Consider the following 22,456-nt stretch of genomic DNA (forward strand, 5'->3'; position numbering starts at 1 on the left):
TCTCGCTCAACCTGCGATTTTAATGCATATGGGACCGGCCTTGGTCTACAAAAAATAGGTTTGACGTCCGACCTAATCCAAATATGTGCATTGTATCCCTTGATGCCCTCGTATAAGTCCTCAAACATGTTAGCATATTTCTCCAGCAAAGTATCTAGCTGAGACTTAACCATTTCTGTACTACAGACTCTACCAATCCAAACAAAGCACTCTTAGCCAATCTTTGCCCGTAAGTGTCAGCCGATTGATGTATTTCGCTATAATAATAGGTAATCTTGTTTGTTGCCCCTGGTATTATACTATACACTCCATTTGTCTAAGCATCTGCAGTTTTTTTTCCTGAATATGTTTTCAGTTCTGCTGAGTTTGCTTTTAGTGGTATGCCCCTGAAATTCTTGTAATACACATCCTGACTCATTATTGAGCAATCAGTTGCTGTATTGTCATATTAATCCATCGATTATTGATCAGTGCTAACGTTCTGAAATCCTGACATAAGGAATGTACTGCCTTGCCCTTAACAGCATATACACCAAAACAGACACTCCTGATCGGTTTCTACCCAGTGAAGTCTTTGATTATCGTTGGGCCTGTCCTTGGATTTACATGCGGCTGCAATGTGTACAGTTACTTGGCACCGGTAGCATGTTGCCCACTTGAACCGACATTGTTGTGCGGTATGATTGCCATTACACCTATGACATCTATTCTTCTTGGTTTCATAACTCTCCCTCCGACTAAGGCTCTTCTGCGGTGACTGTGAACTGTGACTGCTGCCGGTATATCTCCTTGCTGTGCTCCACTTGCATTTGCCTTCTCATAAAGCGAAATGCCACCAAAAATTTGTTCATGAAGAAATCCCATCTTTGTCACCATTTTGTAATGTATTTGCTTCATGGGTTCTTTGCTTAAGTATTCATAGTAACAGATTGCTAATACAAACTAGTTGGTTTATTAGCAAAAGAGTTAACAATCACACTGCACGTTACCAGTTCATCCATCAGGCTCACAGCCACCTCCCTAATCATGGATCCCCCGAACCCAACTGACTGGGATTTTATTGAGTCTTGTGAACATCACATGACTGGTTAAGCCACTCCCAACTCAACAGCTCTACAACTTTTTGGTTGAAGACAAACAATTAAATCAAGTGCCCTCTGATTAAAGGGGCGGGAACACTCCAAAAACTTTCGAACAACTGCCCTCTTTTTTTTTTTGGCGGGGGGTGGGAAACTAAAGCTGCATTGGCCGGGAATCGAACGCTGGTCTCCTGCGTGGCGGGCGAGAATTCTACCCCTGAACCACCGATGCTCTACAACTCTTTTGGTTGGAACACAAAATTAAACAGTTAAATCAAGTGCTCCCTGATCTGGGGAACACTCCAAACATTTTTCAAGGCCCTCTTTTTTCCTTTTTTTTGGTGGATTTTTGGGGCATTAAAACACACATATATACAAGTGCCTCCTATAAAAGGGGAGGGGGGACACTCAAAATCTGGCAATAAAACAAATTAAACTTTAAACCATATAAAATCAAATTAAAATTTGGTTGCCGGGGGTGATGATGCACTCCAGTCCCTCCGCGCCCACCTCTCGCGGAAGACTGCGAGCATACCGGTGGACACCGCGTGCTCCATCTCCAGGGACACCCTGGCTCGGATGTAAGCACGGAAGAGAGGCAGGCAGTTGGGCTGAACGACCGCCTGCTGCCTGGACCGGCTGATGGCACCCTTGGCCCTGCCCCGGAGCAGTCCTACGAGGAGGCCCTCTGACCTACCCGCTACCCTCCGCACAGGGTGCCCAAAGATCAGGAGTGTGGCACTGAAGTGCAAACAAAATTTGAGGAGCAGCTCATTTAAATAGTGGAATAGGGGCTGCAACCTAGTACATTGCATGAAAACATGGAACACAGACTCCTCCAGACTGCAGAAATTGCAGGCGGCCTGGAAGCCCGTGAACCGGCGTAAAAATTTATTGCACGGTACTGCTCCGTGCACCACCCTCCAGGCCAAGTCCCCGATAAATAGTGGGAGGACTCCCGCATAGAGTGCACTCCATCGGGGACCCCCGCCTCCTCCAGACGGCAAGATGGTGCGCCATAATGTGTCCGGAAGGCAGACGAGGATGGCAAGTTGGAGAGTGTGCAGGCGCAGCCTGTACAGGAAACCCCTCCGCGCAGAACTGAAAGGCACGGAGGGGATTTCCCCGAGGCGGCTCAAGTTGTGAGGCGCCGGCTCCTAAGGGAGGTTTCGGGGCTTGGCGCCGATGAGGAATTCCGCCCGCTCAGGGGTCAGTTCGGATGGGATCTCCCCATGTGCTTGAGCCTCCTCGACGCACCTAACGGAGTCAGGGCCCAGCACTGTTTTTAGCGACTCGATGGCATTGGCCGCGTGGTGGACGTCGGCCCAGTTTAGGCGCCGTGCCCCAATGCTCGACAAACCTGTGAGCATATTCACAGGTGCATACATTACACTGCCGACAGCAAATTTCCTTCTAAACTCTTTCAGAACCTCAGGCTATCTGCTGTCTGGCCCATGATTTCTTCTGGGTGTTAAGTTTAACAAAATAATAGATCCAACTAAATGGGTGAGTAAGACTGGTAGAAATCGGTACATTTTGTCTGTTTCCATCAAAAGTGTCAACCTAGATCATACCGTGAAATGTGTTAAAGGAAATGAATGGGGAAAAATTGCTCGTTGTACATTAAAAGCCAAGCAATAGAAACTCATGCAGAATAGTTTAGGGATTTGTGGGGTGGGGTGGGGGAGGATGTGTGAAGAAAAGTGGGTCGTGAACGTTAGTTGACACGTGGAGTTAATGCTATTAGCTAGTAGCAGTAGACAAGATTTGGAAATATCACCACAAACCGATCCATCTGTGTCACTGGGGTCCTTTTAACATTAGCAGTGAAGTGAAGCCACGACCACTTCAAAATAGTTAATGGAAATATTTGTTTTTTATTACAGTACATACTGCACACGATGTGTCTTAAAAAAATATATATGGAGAATTGATTTTAAGGTTGAGTTTTCCTAGTGTGTATAAAAAATACAAATTGTTGTTGTGTAATGATTGTATGAAGGGATGCAGCTTTAAATGGTCTTCCAAACCTTATTAATAATGGAGCTACATTGGCAAATTAGTAGAGTGTAAATCTGAAGCTATCACTGCTGAAGCTGCACAGTGCTCTAGTCAGGACACAACTTGAGCACTCAATTCAGTTCCGCTCCCGAGTCACACGGGAAATAACATCCAATAATAATAACTTTTATTTATATAGCACTTTTAACATAGTAAAACGTCCCAAGGCGCTTCACAACAGTATTACAGACAAACAGATACATTTGACACCGAGCCACAAAAGAAGAAATTAAGGTAGATGACCAAAAGCTTGTTTAAAGAGGTAGGTTTTAAGGAACGCCTTAAAGGAGGTAGAGAGGTGGAGAGGTTTAGGAAGGGAGTTCCAGAGCTTAGGGCCCAAACACTTGAAGACACGGCCACCAATGGTTGAGCAGTTATAATGAGGGATGTTCAAGAGGCCAGAATTTGATGAGCGCAGACATCTTGAGGGGTTGTGAGGCTGAAAAAGATTAGAGATAGGGAAGGGCAAGGCCATGGAGTGATTTGTAAACAAGGATGAGAATTTTGAAATTGAGGCATTGTTTAACCGGGGGCCAATGTCGGTCAGCAAGCACAGGGGTGATCGTGACATGGTGCGGGTTAGTACACGGGCTGCCGGGCTTTGGGTGACCTCAAGTTTACATAGTGTAGAATGTGGGAGGCCGGCCAGGAATGAGTTGGAGGAGTCAAGTCTAGAGGTAACAAAGGCATGAAAGAGGGTTTCAGCAGCAGAAGAGCTAAGGCAGGGGCGGAGGCGGGCAATGTTACCAAGGTGGAAAAAAGCGGTTTTAGTTATGCTGTGGATATGTGGCTGGAAACTCATTTCAGGGTCAAATATGACACCCAGGTTGCGAACAGTCTTGTTCGCCCTCAGATTGATGCTAGGGAGAGGGGTGGAGTCAGTGGTTAGGGAATGCAGTTTGTGACGTGGACCAAAGGTAATGACTTCGCTCTTCCCAATATTTAAATTGGAGAAAATTTCTGCTCATCCAGTACTGGATGCCGGACAAGCAATCTGACAATTTAGATACTAAGCAGGGGTCGAGAGAAGTGGTGGCGACGTAGAGCTGGGTATCATCAGATATCTTCAAGGGCAGCATATGGATGAGAAATAAGAGGGGGCTACGGACAGATCCTTGGGGGACACCAGAGGTAACTATGTGGGAGTGGGAAGAGAAGCCATTGCTGGAGGTTTTCTGGCTATGATTTGATAGATAAGAATGAAACCAGGCGAGTGCAGTCCCACCCAGCTGGACGTTGGTGAAGAGGCGTTGGAGGAGGATGGAGTGGTCAACTGTGTCAAAGGCAAAGTTTGAAAGGAATGCAGAGAGGGATCACAAGCTGATCCTAGTGTCAGAGGACTGAGTTATGACTGCTTATAGGGGTGACTCGTGCTGTTACACCTGAGAGAATGTCTCTGGCTCAAGTGTAAATTTGTAATAAAAATAAACCAAGGGGACATAGTTACAAACTGGGTGAAAGGCAAGTTCAGGACTGAAATCAAACAGAGAGCTTAATACTTGGAATGATTTTCCAAATAGAATAGTGGAGGCAAAACCTCGAGTCATTCAGGAAGCAATTAAACACTGTAATGGAGGAGGAATTTTAGGTTTCTATGGAAAGTTAAGCTCGATGGGCTGAATGGTATCCCTTGTCTGTACTTGTGTTTGTGGGTTGAGCACTTTCCTCTATGACTTTTTGCAATGGGCAGCATACATTTTCAGGGTGATATTCGACCAGGAGTGGTGTACTGATATTTTCTACAATGGTTTATGATGTGCTTACTGACTGATCGTAATTGGAAAAAGTATTGATGGAAATGGTGTGTGCTTGTTGGGACAAGGCGGGCTGCTTGCTTTGCCGGTCACTGCATTCAATATCCACCACCGGGGCACTCTGGTTATAGTATGCACTATTTACACAATACGCTGCAGCAACTCACCAACCTTACTTCACCAGCACATTTCAGCCCTGTGATCTCTTCCACAGAGAAGGACAGGAACCGTACGGTTAAATCAATGTGCCTACTAATTTGCGTATACCTGTATCTGAATCTGCAGATCCTGTGTTCTGACTTAGAATTTATCTAACAATGCAAAAATAGCGTCAAGAACAAGCCCTGACCAAACCTGCAGGCCCATGAAATTAGAACAGAGCAGACCAATGAGTATGAAATAAAACTGGAACTAGAACTGAGTTACCCGGGCTTCACGGACCGGTTGCCACAAACGGCCCACAGGCAGTAGTTGGGACACCGCTGCTGCAGAAGACACTCAAACAAAACCTGATTTTGCTGCAGTTTTGCTGATGTTTTGACCAGGGAAGTGTCCAGCACCGCTGAAGCTCACCACAGGCAAAGCCCAACTTGCTGAAAACTTGAAGCACAAGATCCACCTGGATGTATTATGTGTAGAGTAATGCAAGCTGGAATGGGTTTCGCAGAAGTAACATTGTATGACTGAGATGATATTAAACAAAACATATGTGTTCCTACCTATTTAGGAGGAACCTCTTTATCCAGAAAGTGGTGAGAATGTGGAACTCACTACCACAAGGAGTAGTTGAGGTGAATAGTATGGATGCATTTAAGGGAAAGCTTGATAAACACATGATGGAGAAAGGAATAGATGGTTAGATGGAGAGGTGGGAGGATGGTCGTGTGGAGCATAAACACTGGCATGGACTGGTTGGGCCGAATGGCCTGTTTCTGTGCTGTAAATTTTATATAATTCGATACTAAACTCCAGCCTATATCTTGTGCCAGTGACATTTATGCTCATTTTTAATCTGTTTAGTTATCTATTACCTTTAATGGTGAGTTCCCTGTTGAGTTTTGTTGTTTGGAGCTTTCTTTGTTCTGCTTCATGTAACGGGTGTGGGAAGGGATAGTTGGAAGATGTCTGCTCCTTTTGTGAGATGGGAAAAGATGGCATTTGCTGCAGCAATGGTAGTGGAGTTTCTAGCTGTTGAAACTTCCCATGGAATAATGCCGTTTTGAAATTGTTATCTCTGAGATTGCTGCCATGCAACAGATGAAATGTGCTGTTGGGTGTGGCGAGCACTGGACTGGTATAATCTTCATTGTGCTCAAAAGCCCCTTCAAATGTGCACGTGGCTTAATATTATTTTTCAGAGTATTGTATTATCCGGATGTATTGCAGTCAATAGGTACATTGCCTGATTTCAGCATCGAATGGCTATAAAAGTTGATTGTAGCTTGTTAGAAATAGTCATTTGTATGATTGAACAGAGAGGAAGCAAAGTCGCTCCACGAGAGGAGATTATGGGATCGGGTTGATCACGTTCTGGATAATTTTTGCCCAGGAATGGAATCCTGTTTGGCGCCTGATGTTTAATATTTTTATACTTCAAAACCATACGCGTTCAAGTAGTGAACTGATCTGTGATACCGCAGTGTCCAACATAGAAACGACAGTCAACTTGCTTGTGTTTCCCTGTTTAAGGAATGACGAGTAAATCAAGAAAGGCAGGAGAAGGTTGGGGAGTTCAGTTGAAGCTCCCTGCCTTAACTCAATTCTCAAATGGCTGGCCTGACAGACAATCTACGTCAACTTATTTTATTTTAAAAATATATATATTTCTGATCATTGTTCAATTTCTAATAAATTTTCATTGCCATCAAACTCTTACATCTCCACTTGCTATCTGTTCACTTCTATTTGGAGTGAATGAGTTAAGTCAGTGTTCCTGATGCTAACTTTGTCTGCATTCAGTGCACTAGAAAGCAGCCCATTATAACTACTTCTACCTTCAATACACTAGATGGCAGCCTATTCTAACCGAATCTATATCAATGCACTAGAAATCAGCTCATTCTTACATAGTCTACATTCATCATCATCATCGAGCGGCAGTTGGTGAGAGGGGAGTGACCTATAAAAGGCCCAGCGGGAGATCGAGAGCCAGCAGCAGTTGGTGAGAGGGGAGCGACCTATAAAAGGCCCAGCGGGAGATCGAGAGCCAGCGGCAGTTGGTGAGAGGGGAGCGACCTGTCAAAAGCCCAGCGGGAGATCGAGAGCCAGCGGCAGTTGGTGAGAGGGGAGCGACCTGTCAAAAGCCCAGCGGGAGATCGAGAGCCAGCGGCAGTTGGTGAGAGGGGAGCGGCCGATCAAAAGCCCAGCGGGAGATCGAGAGCCAGCGGCAGTTGGTGAGAGGGGAGCGGCCGATCAAAAGCCCAGCGGGAGATCGAGAGCCAGCGGCAGTTGGTGAGAGGGGAGCGACCTATTAAAGGCCCAGCGGGAGATCGAGAGCCAGCGGCAGTTGGTGAGAGGGGAGCGACCTGTCAAAAGCCCAGCGGGAGATCGAGAGCCAGCGGCAGTTGGTGAGAGGGGAGCGGCCGATCAAAAGCCCAGCGGGAGCTCGAGAGCCAGCAGCAGTTGGTGAGAGGGGAGCGACCTATAAAGGCCCAGCGGAAGATCGAGAGCCAGCGGCAGTTGGTGAGAGGGGAGCGACCTATAAAGGCCCAGCGGGAGATCGAGAGCCAGCGGCAGTTGGTGAGAGGGGAGCGACCTGTCAAAAGCCCAGCGGGAGATCGAGAGCCAGCGGCAGTTGGTGAGAGGGGAGCGACCTGTCAAAAGCCCAGCGGGAGATCGAGAGCCAGCGGCAGTTGGTGAGAGGGGAGCGACCTATAAAAGGCCCAGCGGGAGATCGAGAGCCAGCGGCAGTTGGTGAGAGGGGAGCGACCTGTCAAAAGCCCAGCGGGAGATCGAGAGCCAGCGGCAGTTGGTGAGAGGGGAGCGACCTGTCAAAAGCCCAGCGGGAGCTCGAGAGCCAGCAGCAGTTGGTGAGAGGGGAGCGACCTATTAAAGGCCCAGCGGGAGATCGAGAGCCAGCGGCAGTTGGTGAGAGGGGAGCGACCTGTCAAAAGCCCAGTGGGAGATCGAGAGCCAGCGGCAGTTGGTGAGAGGGGAGCGACCTATAAAGGCGACCGGTGCAGCTACAGCGGGAGAGAAAGCAAAATAGAAGTAGAAAGTAATCAAAAAGTGACGTCACAACCAATGTGGTAAGTGATTGGCTGGTGATTGGTGAGTAGCTTTTCTTTTATTTTTTATATCAGTAAGTGAACTGTAACATTGTTATTACCAATTTAAGGGTATCCAAGGTTAAGACATGGCAGGAAAGCTCGGTCACGTGATATGCTCCTCCTGTACCATGTGGGAACTCGGGGACACTTCCGGTGTCCCTGGGCGCTACGTGTGTGGGAAGTGTATCCGCCTCGAGCTCCTGACGGTCCGCGTTGCGGAATTGGAGCTGAGGGTGGATTCACTCTGGAGCATCCACGATGCTGAGAATGACATGAGTATCACGTGTAGTGAGTTGGTCTTACCGCATGAGAAGGGTCCACAGCCAGATAGGGAATAGAAGACCAGCAGGAAGAGCAGTGCAAGAAAGATAGTGCAGGGGTCCCCTGTGGTCATCCCCCTGCAAAACAGATGCACTGCTTTGAGTACTGTTGGGGAGGATGACTCATCAGGGGAGGGCAGCAGCAGCCAAGTTCATGGCACCGTAGGTGGCTCTGCTGCAAAGGAGGGCAGGAAAAAAAGTGGGAGCGCGATAGTGATAGGGGATTCGATGGTGAGGGGAATAGATAGGCGTTTCTGCGGACGCAACCGAGACTCCAGGATGGTATGTTGCCTCCCTGGTGCAAGGGTCAAGGATGTCTCGGAGCGGGTGCAGGACATTCTGAAATGGGAGGGAGAACAGCCAGTTGTCGTGGTGCACATTGGTACCAACGACATAGGTAAAAAAAAGGGATGAGGTCCTACGAAAAGAATTTAAGGAGCTAGGAGCTAAATTAAAAAGTAGGACCTCAAAAGTAGTAATCTCGGGATTGCTACCAGTGCCACGTGCTAGTCAGAGTAGGAATCGCAGGATAGCGCAGATGAATACATGGCTTGAGCAGTGGTGCAGCAGGGAGGGATTCAAATTCTTGGGGCATTGGAACCGGTTCTGGGGGAGGTGGGACCAGTACAAACCGGACGGTCTGCACCTGGGCAGGTCCGGAACCAATGTCCTAGGAGGAGTGTTTGCTAGTGCTGTTGGGGAGGAGTTAAACTAATATTGCAGGGGGATGGGAACCTATGCAGGGAGACAGAGGGAGACAAAAATGAGGCAAAAGCAAAAGACAGAAAGGAGATGAGGACAAGTGGAGGGCAGAGAAACCCAAGGCAAAGAACAAAAAGGGCCACTGTACAGCAAAATTCTAGAAGGACAAAGGGTGTTAAAAAAGCAAGCCTGAAGGCTTTGTGTCTTAATGCAAGGAGTATCCGCAATAAGGTGGATGAATTAACTGTGCAAATAGATGTTAACAAATATGATGTGATTGGGATTACGGAGACGTGGCTCCAGGATGATCAGGGCTGGGAACTCAACATCCAGGGGTATTCAACATTCAGGAAGGATAGAATAAAAGGAAAAGGAGGTGGGGTAGCATTGCTGGTTAAAGAGGAGATTAATGCAATAGTTAGGAAAGACATTAGCTTGGATGATGTGGAATCTATATGGGTAGAGCTGCAGAACACTAAAGGGCAAAAATCGTTAGTGGGAGTTGTGTACAGACCTCCAAACAGTAGTAGTGATGTTGGGGAGGGCATCAAACAGGAAATTAGGAGTGCATGCAATAAAGGTGCAGCAGTTATAATGGGTGACTTTAATATGCACATAGATTGGGCTAGCCAAACTGGAAGCAATACGGTGGAGAAGGATTTCCTGGAATGCATAAGGGATGGTTTTCTAGACCAATATGTCGAGGAACCAACTAGGGGGGAGTCTATCTTAGACTGGGTGTTGTGTAATGAGAGAGGATTAATTAGCAATCTCATTGTGCGAGGCCCCTTGGGGAAGAGTGACCATAATATGGTGGAATTCTGCATTAGGATGGAGAATGAAACAGTTAATTCAGAGACCATGGTCCAGAACTTAAAGAAGGGTAACTTTGAAGGTATGAGGCATGAATTGGCTAAGATAGATTGGCTAATGATACTTAAGGGGTTGACTGTGGATGGGCAATGGCAGACATTTAGAGACCGCATGGATGAATTACAACAATTGTACATTCCTGTCTGGCGTAAAAATAAAAAAGGGAAGGTGGCTCAACCGTGGCTATCTAGGGAAATCAGGGATAGTATTAAAGCCAAGGAAATGGCATACAAATTGGCCAGAAATAGCAGCGAACCTGGGGACTGGGAGAAATTTAGAACTCAGCAGAGGAGGACAAAGGGTTTGATTAGGGCAGGGAAAATGGAGTACGAGAAGAAGCTTGCAGGGAACATTAAGGCGGATTGCAAAAGTTTCTATAGGTATGTAAAGAGAAAAAGGTTAGTAAAGACAAACGTAGGTCCCCTGCAGTCAGAATCAGGGGAAGTCATAACTGGGAACAAAGAAATGGCAGACCAATTGAACAAGTACTTTGGTTCAGTATTCACTAAGGAGGACACAAACAACCTTCCGGATATAAAAGTGGTCAGAGGGTCTATTAAGGAGGAGGAACTGAGGGAAATCTTTATTAGTCGGGAAATTGTGTTGGGGAAATTGATGGGATTGAAGGCCGATAAATCCCCAGGGCCTGATGGACTGCATCCCAGAGTACTTAAGGAGGTGGCCTTGGAAATAGCGGATGCATTGACAGTCATTTTCCAACATTCCATTGACTCTGGATCAGTTCCTATCGAGTGGAGGGTAGCCAATGTAACCCCACTTTTTAAAAAAGGAGGGAGAGAGAAAGCAGGGAATTATAGACCGGTCAGCCTGACCTCAGTAGTGGGTAAAATGATGGAATCAATTATTAAGGATGTCATAGCAGCGCATTTGGAAAATGGTGACATGATAGGTCCAAGTCAGCATGGATTTGTGAAAGGGAGATCATGCTTGACAAATCTTCTGGAATTTTTTGAGGATGTTTCCAATAAAGTGGACAAAGGAGTACCAGTTGATGTGGTATATTTGGACTTTCAGAAGGCTTTCGACAAGGTCCCACACAGGAGATTAATGTGCAAAGTTAAAGCACATGGGATTGGGGGTAGTGTGCTGACGTGGATTGAGAACTGGTTGTCAGACAGGAAGCAAAGAGTAGGAGTAAGTGGGTACTTTTCGGAATGGCAGGCAGTGATTAGTGGGGTACCGCAGGGTTCTGTGCTGGGGCCCCAGCTGTTTACATTGTACATTAATGATTTAGACGAGGGGATTAAATGTAGTATCTCCAAATTTGCGGATGACACTAAGTTGGGTGGCAGTGTGAGCTGCGAGGAGGATGCTATGAGGCTGCAGAGTGATTTGGATAGGTTAGGTGAGTGGGCAAATGCGTGGCAGATGAAGTATAATGTGGATAAATGTGAGGTTATCCACTTTGGTGGTTAAAAACAGAGAGACAGACTATTATCTGAATGGTGACAGATTAGGAAAAGGGAAGTTGCAACGAGACCTGGGTGTCATGGTACATCAGTGATTGAAGGTTGGCATGCAGGTACAGCAGGCAGTTAAGAAAGCAAATGGCATGTTGGCCTTCATAGCGAGGGGATTTGAGTACAGGGGCAGGGAGGTGTTGCTACAGTTGTACAGGGCCTTGGTGAGGCCACACCTGGAGTATTGTGTACAGTTTTGGTCTCCTAACTTGAGGAAGGACATTCTTGCTATTGAGGGAGTGCAGCGAAGATTCACCAGACTGATTCCCGGGATGGTGGGACTGACCTATCAAGAAAGACTGGATCAACTGGGCTTGTATTCACTGGAGTTCAGAAGAGTGAGAGGGGACCTCATAGAAACATTTAAAATTCTGACGGGTTTGGACAGGTTGGATGCAGGAAGAATGTTCCCAATGTTGGGGAAGTCCAGAACCAGGGGTCACAGTCTAAGGATAAGGGGTAAGCCATTTAGGACCGAGATGAGGAGGGACTTCTTCACCCAGAGAGTGGTGAACCTGTGAAATTCTCTACCACGGGAAGTAGTTGAGGCCAATTCACTAAATATATTCAAAAGGGAGTTAGATGAAGTCCTTACTACTCGGGGGATCAAGGGGTATGGCGTGAAAGCAGGAAGTGGGTACTGAAGTTTCATGTTCAGCCATGAACTCATTGAATGGCGGTGCAGGCTAGAAGGGCTGAATGGCCTGCTCCTGCACCTATTTTCTATGTTTCTATGTTTCTATAGGCAGTTCCTCAAAATCGAGGAAGACTTGCTTCCACTCTAAAAATGAGTTCTTTGGTGACCGTCCAATACGGGAATTACAGTCTCTGTCACAGGTGGGACAGACAGTGGTTGAAGGAAAGGGTGGGTGGGACAGGTTTGCCGCACGCTCCTTCTGCTGCCTGCGCTTGTTTTCTGCATGATCTCGGCGACGAGACTCGAGGTGCTCAGCGCCCTCCCGGATGCTCTTCCTCCACTTAGGGCGGTCTTTGGCCAGGGACTCCCAGGTGACAATGGGGATGTTACACTTTACCAAGGAGGCTTTGAGGGTGTTCTTGTAACGTTTCCTCTGCCCACCTTTGGCTCGCTTGCCATGTAGGAGTTCCGAGTAGAGCGCTTGCTTTGGGAGTCTTGTGTCACGCATGCGAACAATGTGGCCTGCCCAGCGGGGCTGGTCGAGTGTGGTCAGTGCTTTGATGCTGGGGATGTTGGCCTGATCAAGGATGCTAACGTTGGTGCGTCTGTCCTCCCAGGGGATTGCAAGATCTTGCGGCGACATAGTTGGTGGCATTTCTCCAGCAATTTGGGGTGTCGACTGTATATGGTCCACGTCTCTGAGCCACACAGGAGGGCGGGTTTCACTGCAGCCCTGCAGATCATGAGCTTGGTGGCAGATTTGAGGGCCTGATCTTCGAACACTGTTCCTCAGGCGGCCGAAGGCTGCGCTGGCGCACTGAAGGTGGTGTTGAAACTCGTCGTCGATGTCTGCACTTGCTGATAATAGGCTCCCGAGGTATGGAAAGTGGTCCACGTTGTCCAGGGCCACGCCGTGGATCTTGATGACTGGGGGCCAGTGCTGTATGGTGGGGTCAGGTTGGGGGAGGACCTTTGACTTACGGATGTTTAGTGTAAGGCCCATGCTTTCGTATGCCTCAGTGAAGATGTTGACTGTGACTTGGAGTTCAGTCTCTGAATGTGCGCAGATGCAAGCATTGTCCGTGCACTGTAGTTCGATGACAAAGGATGGGACGGTCTTGGATCTGGCCTGAAGTCGACGAAGGTTGAACAGGTTCCCGCTGGTTCTGTAGTTTAGTTCCACTCCAGCGGGGAGCTTGAGAGTGAGGTGGAGCATTGCAGCAAGGAAGATCGAGAAGAAGGTTGGCGCGATGACCCCGGTCTGGACGTGGCATGGGTCTGTGATGGATCCGTTGGTCAGGATCACGGCTTGCATGTCGTCGTGGAGCAGGCGGAGGATGGTGACAAACTTTTGGGGGCAGCCGAAACGGAGGAGAACGCTCCATAGTCCCTCGTAGTTGACCATGTCAAAGACCTTTGTAAGGTCAAAGAAGGCCATGTATAAGGGCTGGTGCTGTTCCCTGCATTTTTCTTGCAGCTGTCGCGGCGTAAAGATAATGTCCATTGTACCCCATAGTGGACGAAATCCGCACTGTGACTCCAGGAAGATCTCCTCAGCCACAGGAGAAGACTATTGAGGAGGATTCGAGCAACAATTTTCCCAGTGGCTGATAACGGGAGATTCCTCTGTAGTTGCCGCAGTCGGACATGTCCCCTTTTTTAAAGATGGTCACGATTACTGCATCTGAGATCTCCCAGCATGCTCTCCTCCTTCCAGATGAGAGAGATGAGGTCATGCATTCGTGCCAATAGTGCCTCTCCGCCATACTTTAGTGCCTCAGCGGGGATTACATCCCCTCCCCTTGCCTTGTTGTTCTTGAGCTGGTGGATGGCTTTTTCTACTTCGTGCAGGGCTGGGATTTTGCTGAGATGGAGGCAGGTAGCATGCTGTGGGATGGAGTCGAGGACACTTGTGTCAAAGGCAGAGTCTTGATTAAAGAGATCTTTGAAGTACTCCTTCCAGCAGGTCCTGACTGCCTCGGTGTCCTTGATGAGTATCTCCTCGTGCTTGGCCAGCAGTGGGGTGGGGCTTTGGGTGCTTGGACCGTAGGTGGCCTTGACTGCGGTGAAGAATCCTCGTGCATCATGGCTGTCGACCAGCTGCTGAATCTCCTGTGTTTTCTCCACCCACCATATATTCTTTAGGTTGCGGGTTTTTTGTTGGACCTCGGCCTTAAGCCACCTGTAAAGCTGCTTTGCTGCTCCCGAGTTGGGTTGTTGTTTTAGGTTCAGAAATGCCCTGCGCTTGCGATTTATTAGCTCTTGGATCTCCTGGTCATTCTCATCAAATCAGTCCTGGTGTTTCCTGGTTGAGTGACCGAGCGTCTCTTCGCAGGCACTGGTTATGGTGGCCTGGAAGGCAGACCAAGTGCTGTCGGCATTCTTTGTCTCGGGGGGTCATCAAGGGTCGTCAGGTTAGAGTGACGCGCTGTCTGTATAGGGCTCTCTTAGCTGGGTCTTTGAGTGTCCTAGCATTGATTTTTTTTGCGACACTGCTTCTGCTGCAGTCGTCGCTTTGGGTTTATATTGATGTTGATGGAACGGATTAGACAGTGGTCCGTCCAGCAGTCGTCCGCTCCTGTCATGACTAGACTTACATAGTCTACATTCAGTGCAGTCGCTAGCAGTCCATTCTAACTGAAACTACATTCATTGCACTGGACGGTAGCTCAGAGAGCCTAGAACTATAGGGCAAAGACTTAGGGTAACGGGGTAGACCGTTTAAGAGTTGAGATGAGAAATGTCTTCATTGAGAGGGGATGTGACTCCTTGGAATTCTTGAGTCGTTGAGTATATGTCCATTAAATTCTGCCCTCTTGAGCAGCCCTGATTGTAATTGCTCAACTATCGGTGGCCGTGCCTTCAGCTGCCTGATCCCTAAGCTCTGGAACTCCCTCCCTAAACCTCTTCGCCTCTCTACCTCTCTTTCCTCCTTTAAGAGGCTCCTTAAAACCTACATCTTTAACAAAGCTTTTGGTCGTCTGCTGTAATTTCTTCTTATGTGGCTCGGAGTCAAATTTATTTGTTTTGTCTTGTAACACTGCCTTGGGACGTTTTACAACGTTAAAGATGCTATATTCAAGGCTGAAATCATTAGATTTTTGGACTTTAGGGGAATCAAGGGAAATGGGGATCGGTTGGAAAAGTGGAGTTGAGGTCGAAGATCAGCCGTGATCATATTGAATGGTGGAGCAGGCTTGAAGAAATAGACTCCTGCTCCTAATCCTTATGTTTTTTTTTCTTACTTGGCCTACATTCAATACATTAAATGCAGCCTATTTTAACTGAGTCTGCATTAACTGCACTAGATGGCAACCCATTCTGAGCCTACATTAACTGTATTAGCTGCAGTTTGCTAATTCCTAAATGGCCTTGTTCTAATTTTAAGATTATGCCGTCTTCTTCTGAATTCCCCCACCAGAGGAATTTGTTTTCCTGTATCATATAAATACCTCAGTAGATCACCCAAGTAAACTCCAGAGAATACAAGCCAAGCTTATGCAACCTGTCCTCACAATGTTACCCTGTAAGCCTTTGTATAATTTTGGTCAATCTCCTCTGAACCTCCTCCAAGGCCAACCTATCCTTCCTGAGGTGCGGTGCCCAAAAGCTGAACGCAGCACTTCAAATGGGATCTGACCAAGACTCTACAACTGTAGCATAACTTCCTCCCCTTCATGTTCCAGATATAACGGCCAATATTCCATTAGCTTATTTGATTACATTTAATCTGTCCACTAGCTTTTAGTGATTTGTGTACATTGATATCTAAATTCTTTTGCTCTTCAACAGCTCCTAGTTTCTCACCATTAGAAAATATTCCGATTTGTCTTTGTTGAATCCAAAGTGGATGACCTTACACTTCACCACATTGAACTCTATCTGCCATAGTTTTGTCCACACACTTAGTCGAAGTCCCTTTGTGACTTCCTGCTCCCATCAACAAAACCTTCTGTCCTTCCTAAGTTCATGTCATCTGCAAACTTGAATATACAACCCCCTATTCTTTCATCCATTATGAATATATATGGTGACAAGATGGGGCCCCAGTACAACAACAACTACTTACATTTATATAGGGTCTTTGCAGGAGTGTTATCAAACAAAATTTGACACTGAGCCACGTATTAGAACAGGTGACCAAAACTTTGTCAAAGAGGCAGGTTTTAAGGAGTGTTTTTAAAGGAGGAGGAGGAAAAGAGAGGTTTAGGGAGGGAATTCCAGGGCCTAGGTAACTGAAGGCACAGCTGCCAATGGTGCAACGATGAAAGTGGCCAGAATTGAAGGAACACCGAGATTTCAGAGGATTGTTGGGCTGGAGGAGCTTGCAGAGATAGGGAGGGGTGAGGCCATGTAGAAATTTGAATACACTGATGAGAATTTTAAAACTGAGGCGTTGCTAGACCAGGAGCCACGGCTGATGTGTGACTGGGACTTGGTGCGAATTCGGATACAGGCAGCAGAGTTTTGGATGAGCTCAAGTTTACAGAGCATGCAAAGTATGAGGCTGGCCAGAAGAGCATTGGTTGGAATAGTCAAGTCGCGAGGTAACAAAGGCATGGATGAGGGTTTCAGCAGCAGATATTCTGAGGCCGGGGCAGAGACAGATGATACGGAGGTGGAAGTAGTCTGTCTTGATACAGATCCCTTGCGAACACCACTTGTCATATCCTGCCAATCAGAGGGCACTTCCTTTATACCTCCCAACCAATTACTAACCCATTTCACAAGGTTACCTCCAATTCTTTTATAAAACACCCCGATCATTACCAAAATGCAAGCCATGCAACCAGCTAGTTACTCTACTACAGAGGAAGGGCAGGGGAGCGGGACTAGCTGAGTGTCGGCACAGGTTCGACGGGCCGAATGACTGCCTTCCATGCTGTAACCATTCTATGATTCTGTACATTCACACTTCAGTTTCAGTTCAACTAAGTGTGCTGTGGTTGGGTAAGTGCTGTCTGTATAAACATCCGCAGTGATGGCGATTGAGAAGCAATGAGGTTAGATTGACTTGTGCCTGTGAGCAGTGTGGTAATAACTGGGCACTCTTATTGTTTCTGATATTTTGGCAGACTCATTCCATCGAGCTCAATGATTGTAATGGGTAATTTCTACTTGGACTATCACCCTCATTTTCTCATTGATAGGTTGGAGTCATTCACTCATTTAATTTTGTTACAAGACCCAAATAATAAGTAAATTTGACTTCATCAACAATATTGTCACACACAATTGCAAAATAATTGAAATAAGCTTGCTATGTAGCCAATATCTACAGGAGATTTGGCCAAGAAACAAAATTGCGGTGCTTGTCCTGGTAAATGATGCAAGAAAGAAAGACTTGCATTTTTATAGTGCCTTTCAAGGCCTCAGGATGTCCCAATGCAATTTACAGTAAATGAAGACCCTGTACTTTTGAAGTGTAGTCACTGTTGTGATATTGGAAACATGGCATCCAATTGCGCACAGTAAGCTCCCACCAACAGCAATGTGATAATAACAAGATAATCTCTTTTAGCGATATTGGTTGAGGGATAAATATTGCCCCAGGACACCAGGTTAACGCCCCTGCTCCTCTTTGAAATAGGATCCTTTACATCCCATCCGAAAGACATCACCTCTGACAGTGCAGCACTCGCTCAGTACTGCACTGCAGTGTCAGCCTAGAGTTTGTACTCAAGCTATACAGAAGGAACTAATGTAGGTTGTGCACAGGGCAGTGCACACAATACAGTGCTGCTTTTGCTATAATAGTCATATCATTGAGCCAACTGTGCAGATTCTATGCTGGAATGGAGAACTGATTAAATCGTAAATTGTGCTGTGCCAGGATATCTGAAGATTGGAACTAGAGAAATTCTTTGCCAAGTGCTTTCCTCTGCTCAAGGTGTCCTGTTCCAGAAAAGGATCTTTGAGAAATTACACTGGCTGTTTATCAGCACGGGTCGATCACTTGTACTACATTCTGAGTCGCGTTAAAGTGTTGAATCTGCGTGTGAGCTATGTCAGGCTGTTGTTCTAGCCAGCCAGCGTCATCATAGGCGGTCCCTCGGAATCGAGGAAGACTTGCTTCCACTCCTGAAGTGAGTTCTTTAGTGGCTGAACAGTCCAATACGAGAGCCACAGTCTCTGTCACAGGTGGGACAGATAGTCATTGAGGGGTGGGTGGAACAGGTTTGCCGCAAGCTCTTTCCGCTGCCTGCACTTGATTTCTGCATGCTGTCAGTGTTGAGACTCGAGGTGCTCAGCGTCCTCTCGGATGCACTTCCTCCACTTGGGGCGGTCTTGGGCCAGGGACTCCCAGATGTCGCACTTTATCAGGGAAGTCCTTTTAGTGTTCCCTCTGCCCACCTTTGGCTCGTTTGCCATGGAGGAGCTCCGAGTAGAGCACTTGCTTTGGGAGTCTTGCGGACTATGTGGCCTGCCCAGCGGAGCTGATCAAGCGTGGTCAGTGCTTCAATGCTGGGGATGTTAGCCTGAATGAGGACGCTGATGTTGGTGCGCCTGTCCTCCCAGGGGATTTGTAGGATCTTGCAGAGACATCGTTGATATTTCTCCAGCAACTTTAGGTGTCTACTGTACATGGTCCATGTCTCTGAACCATACAGGAGGCCAGGTATTACTACAGCCCTGTAGACCATGAGCTTAGTGGCAGTTTTGAGGGCCTGGTCTTCAAACACTCTTTTCCTCAGGCAGCTGAAGGCTGCACTGGCGCACTGGAGGGCCGCACCGTGGATCTTGACGACTGGGGGGAGTGCTGTGTGGGGAGGACAGGCTGGTAGAGGACCTTTGTCCTACGGAAGTTAAGCGTAAGGCCCATGCTTTCGCACCCCTCAGTAAATACGTCGACTACGTCTTGGAGTTCAGCCTCCGTATGTGCGCAGACGCAGGCGTCGTCCGTGTACTGTAGCTTGACGACAGAGGTTGGGGTGGTCTTGGATCTGGCCTGGAGATGGCGCAGTTTGAACAGGTTCCCACTGGTTCTGTAGTTTAGCCATATAAGCATGCAATGTTAAAAGTCTGGCTCCCAGGTGGCGTTAGATATGCGTTTTCTGCAAGAACTTGTTATATGATGGAGGTGAACTGTTAATAATGATTTACTGCAGTTAGTTATCACTAATGATGAATTATCAGTTCACTATAGGAAATGGTAGCATAGTGGTTATGTTACTGGGCTAGTAATCCAGAGCCCATGGCCTAATGATCCAGAGACATGAGTTCAAATCCCACCATGGCAGATGGGAAATTTAAGTTCAGTTAATTAAATAAATCTGGAATTAAAAGCTAGCATCAGTGACCACAAAACTGCTGGATTGTTGTAAAAACCTAACTGGTTCACGAATGTCCTTTTAATGCTCACATAATGGCCACATCCCAAAAAACAAATTAAAAAAAAACTGTAAATGGTGCTACCACCCATGGGCTGATGGTGAGATTTCTAAGACATTTTTTTTAACTTTTAAAATAAATTTTGTGCTCAAATGTAGTTCGAGTGCTGCCGAATGGAATACTTTCGACATTCAACATTCCAAGCTCAGCTCTTTCCGGGTTACATTCAGGCTAAAGTTCCCTTTGCGCGCCCAGCTTCAGAAGTTTGTCCCCAAATTGTTCCACTTGCAACATCAGACAACCTCTGGCCTCTCAGAGGGGCTGCTACTCTGTGCCGCATTAGATGGAGTCTTGTACTGTACCTTCTACAAACTGGATTGTGAGTGCTTAAACTTGTTTCACATCGGAGGACCCTTACAGCCAACAGAGGAGGCCTTCATCCATCAGTGTACATTTGAACTCTGGTCTTGTGTGAAAAGACAGTGCTTGACCCATTGCACCACCTAGCCTCCCCTTCCATGAGACTTTCACTAGTACCTGTATCATTAAAAAGGCTGGGCTTGTCATAACCCATGTCGAGGTCTGCCTCAATGACATTTCCACTGTCAGCCATAATTGGGGAGAAAAGAAAAATGCTTTTAGTTTCCTTGTTACGTCTCTTCCAGTTCAGTCCCTAAGAATGTGTAATTGACTAATGCACGTAGATGGCAGTCACTAATGTAACACCACAACAGCTGTTGTTCTCACTGCTAGAAGCAGCTATTTTACATAGATCCAAACTTTGTTTTAACAATGTTGTAAATGGCTGTCATAATCAACACTCAAACAGCATTTTGCATTAGCAACACATGGGCAAGCTAATCTGTTGCTAAATTCTCCGGATTACCTAGGGGTTTCAGCAGGGTACGGAAATTCTGTGATGGACTTTTTAGCAGCTATGCTATGCCAACGGGAAACGGAAGCAGTTTAGATGGAGAAGTTATCCTAAACTGACCGGAGAAAGAAAACAAGTGGGGGGAGAAAGTCAGAACCAACTTATTTATTTACTTGGGTCAATTATTGATTTATTCCTGTCAGGAAATATAATATGTAATTCAGGTACTTGATTATTCAGTCATTACACTCAACTAGAGAATAATGATTTCTATAAAACAATCATTTATTAATTCAATCCAGCCAGGAATTTCATTATGCATTTAATTATTTATCTATCCCTTTAAGGCTTAGTTGGTAGGTTAAGCTTTAATGAATAAAGTCAATATTTATTTGTGTAGCAATTACATTTGCAATTAGTTGTTTGTTGGTCGCGATTTTTAATAAAAGTCTTGCTGCACTTAGCATTATTCAGAAAACGTGCTCACAGGTTAGGAGGAATAAAGTATGGATTTCAGACGAATCTACAGGATTTAGCTAACCGTAATTGTAGATAGAGGTCCTGAGGTATGCTGGTGAAAATGATGGCATTCATTGTTAAGGACTGAAGTTCCAAGATGTTTAGCAGAGTTTCCAACTGTTTGCTTTTGATACAGTCAGTTAACTTTAGCAGGATCATGATCGTGGAACGCAGCAGATTTCCAGACCCCCGTACAAATTGCATGACTTGGGGCTGAAAAGGCTGAATATCTGCGCTTAAAGTGAGCAATTATGCCTTACCTATGCTTCTCTTCAAATTCTCTATCTGCCAAAATGTATCTAACGGCTTTAAATAATTATCCATTCAAATCCATTTGGAGGATTTAGCTGATAGTCAGTAATTGTGGGGAGAACGAGAGGTACTTTGGAGTGTAGCGAAGAAACGGCAACCTTGAACAGAAAAACAGCTGAGTTGTGGAATGTGATCAGAAAACGTTGATTAAAATTCCCAAAGTCTAATCTAAGAAAAGAATTTAATTTGTTCAGTGCCTTTGGTCATATAGGCCTGTATTTATCTCTCTTTCTTTATTTAAGTTGCCAATAGTTTTGAAGCTGTTCATTAGCTTTTCTGTGTTTTGTAGGCTGGCATACATGAGCTTTTTGCAAAAGAAAAGTGGTTAATGAATTTCTTTCTGTCTCCTCTAGGTGCTGCTCCACTCAAAGTGTTGATGCCTGCACTATCACCAACAATGGAAAAAGGGAATATTGTAAAATGGCTTAAAAGGGAAGGTGAGGCATAATATTAGTGACTTAAAATGTCTTAAAATAGAAAAATGAACTGTCTTTTTGAAAATTGAAGTGGCATTTGTGCCCAAATGGCCTCTTCTCTCTTCCTACCCACCTCCAAGTTTAAGGAATCATTGAGAGGCATTGTGTTTTGAATCAAGATGGTACAGAATCCTGTTTTTCAGAGGTCATCAGTGTACTAATACAAAAGCAAAATACTGCGGATGCTGCAAATCTGAAAAAAACCAGAAAATGCTGGAAATACTCAGCAGGTCAGGCAGTATCCGTGGGGAGAGAGAGCGCGAGTTAACGTTTCAGGTCGATAACCTTTCGCTCGGAATGTTTTTTCTGTCATCTTCCAAAGGGCCAAAAATCTCAGTCTCGATGGGTGCGTACGATATACGCACACACCAGTGGAGACCCAGTGGTGGTTCTCAGCGCGCAATGCGCATGAGCCGAAAAACAGCACTTGCGAATTGTCAAAATGTCTTGACAGTTCCAACGCATCCCCGGGAGAAGGGTCTTCACGGGCAGAGATTTGGGTTATTTGCCCAACTCTTACTTAGCGAATGGCCTTCAAACTCTTGCGCCTGGTGAAAACACGTGTAAGGCCCGCTTTAACCAGCGGAAGAGATTTAAAAGATAGGAAAATAACATTTTAGCAATTTTTATATTAAAAACCCTTAAGGTAAGTTTATTTTTACCCCTATTAAAACATATTAAAAAAAATTCAAAACTTTTTTTTTGTCTAAAACATTTAATTAAATTCAATTTCAATTAATTTTAAATATGTGAAGTGTTTTTCTTAT

At 46.1% G+C, this 22,456-nt stretch overlaps 1 protein-coding gene across 2 annotated transcripts in view; it reads left to right on the forward strand.

Moving 5' to 3' along the window:
- Positions 1 to 22,456, forward strand: part of pdhx (pyruvate dehydrogenase complex component X) — a 513,740-nt gene that overhangs the window by 16,287 nt on the left and 474,997 nt on the right. For both annotated transcript variants that reach the window (XM_070899330.1, XM_070899329.1), the window contains exon 2: positions 21,567 to 21,650. In XM_070899330.1, coding sequence (XP_070755431.1) covers positions 21,590 to 21,650 — 61 coding nt within the window. In that variant the 5' untranslated portion in view covers positions 21,567 to 21,589. The remainder of the gene's footprint in view (positions 1 to 21,566; positions 21,651 to 22,456) is intronic.

The sequence above is a fragment of the Pristiophorus japonicus genome, chromosome 14 (assembly GCF_044704955.1).
Source record: "Pristiophorus japonicus isolate sPriJap1 chromosome 14, sPriJap1.hap1, whole genome shotgun sequence".
NCBI classification, from domain to species: domain Eukaryota; kingdom Metazoa; phylum Chordata; class Chondrichthyes; family Pristiophoridae; genus Pristiophorus; species Pristiophorus japonicus.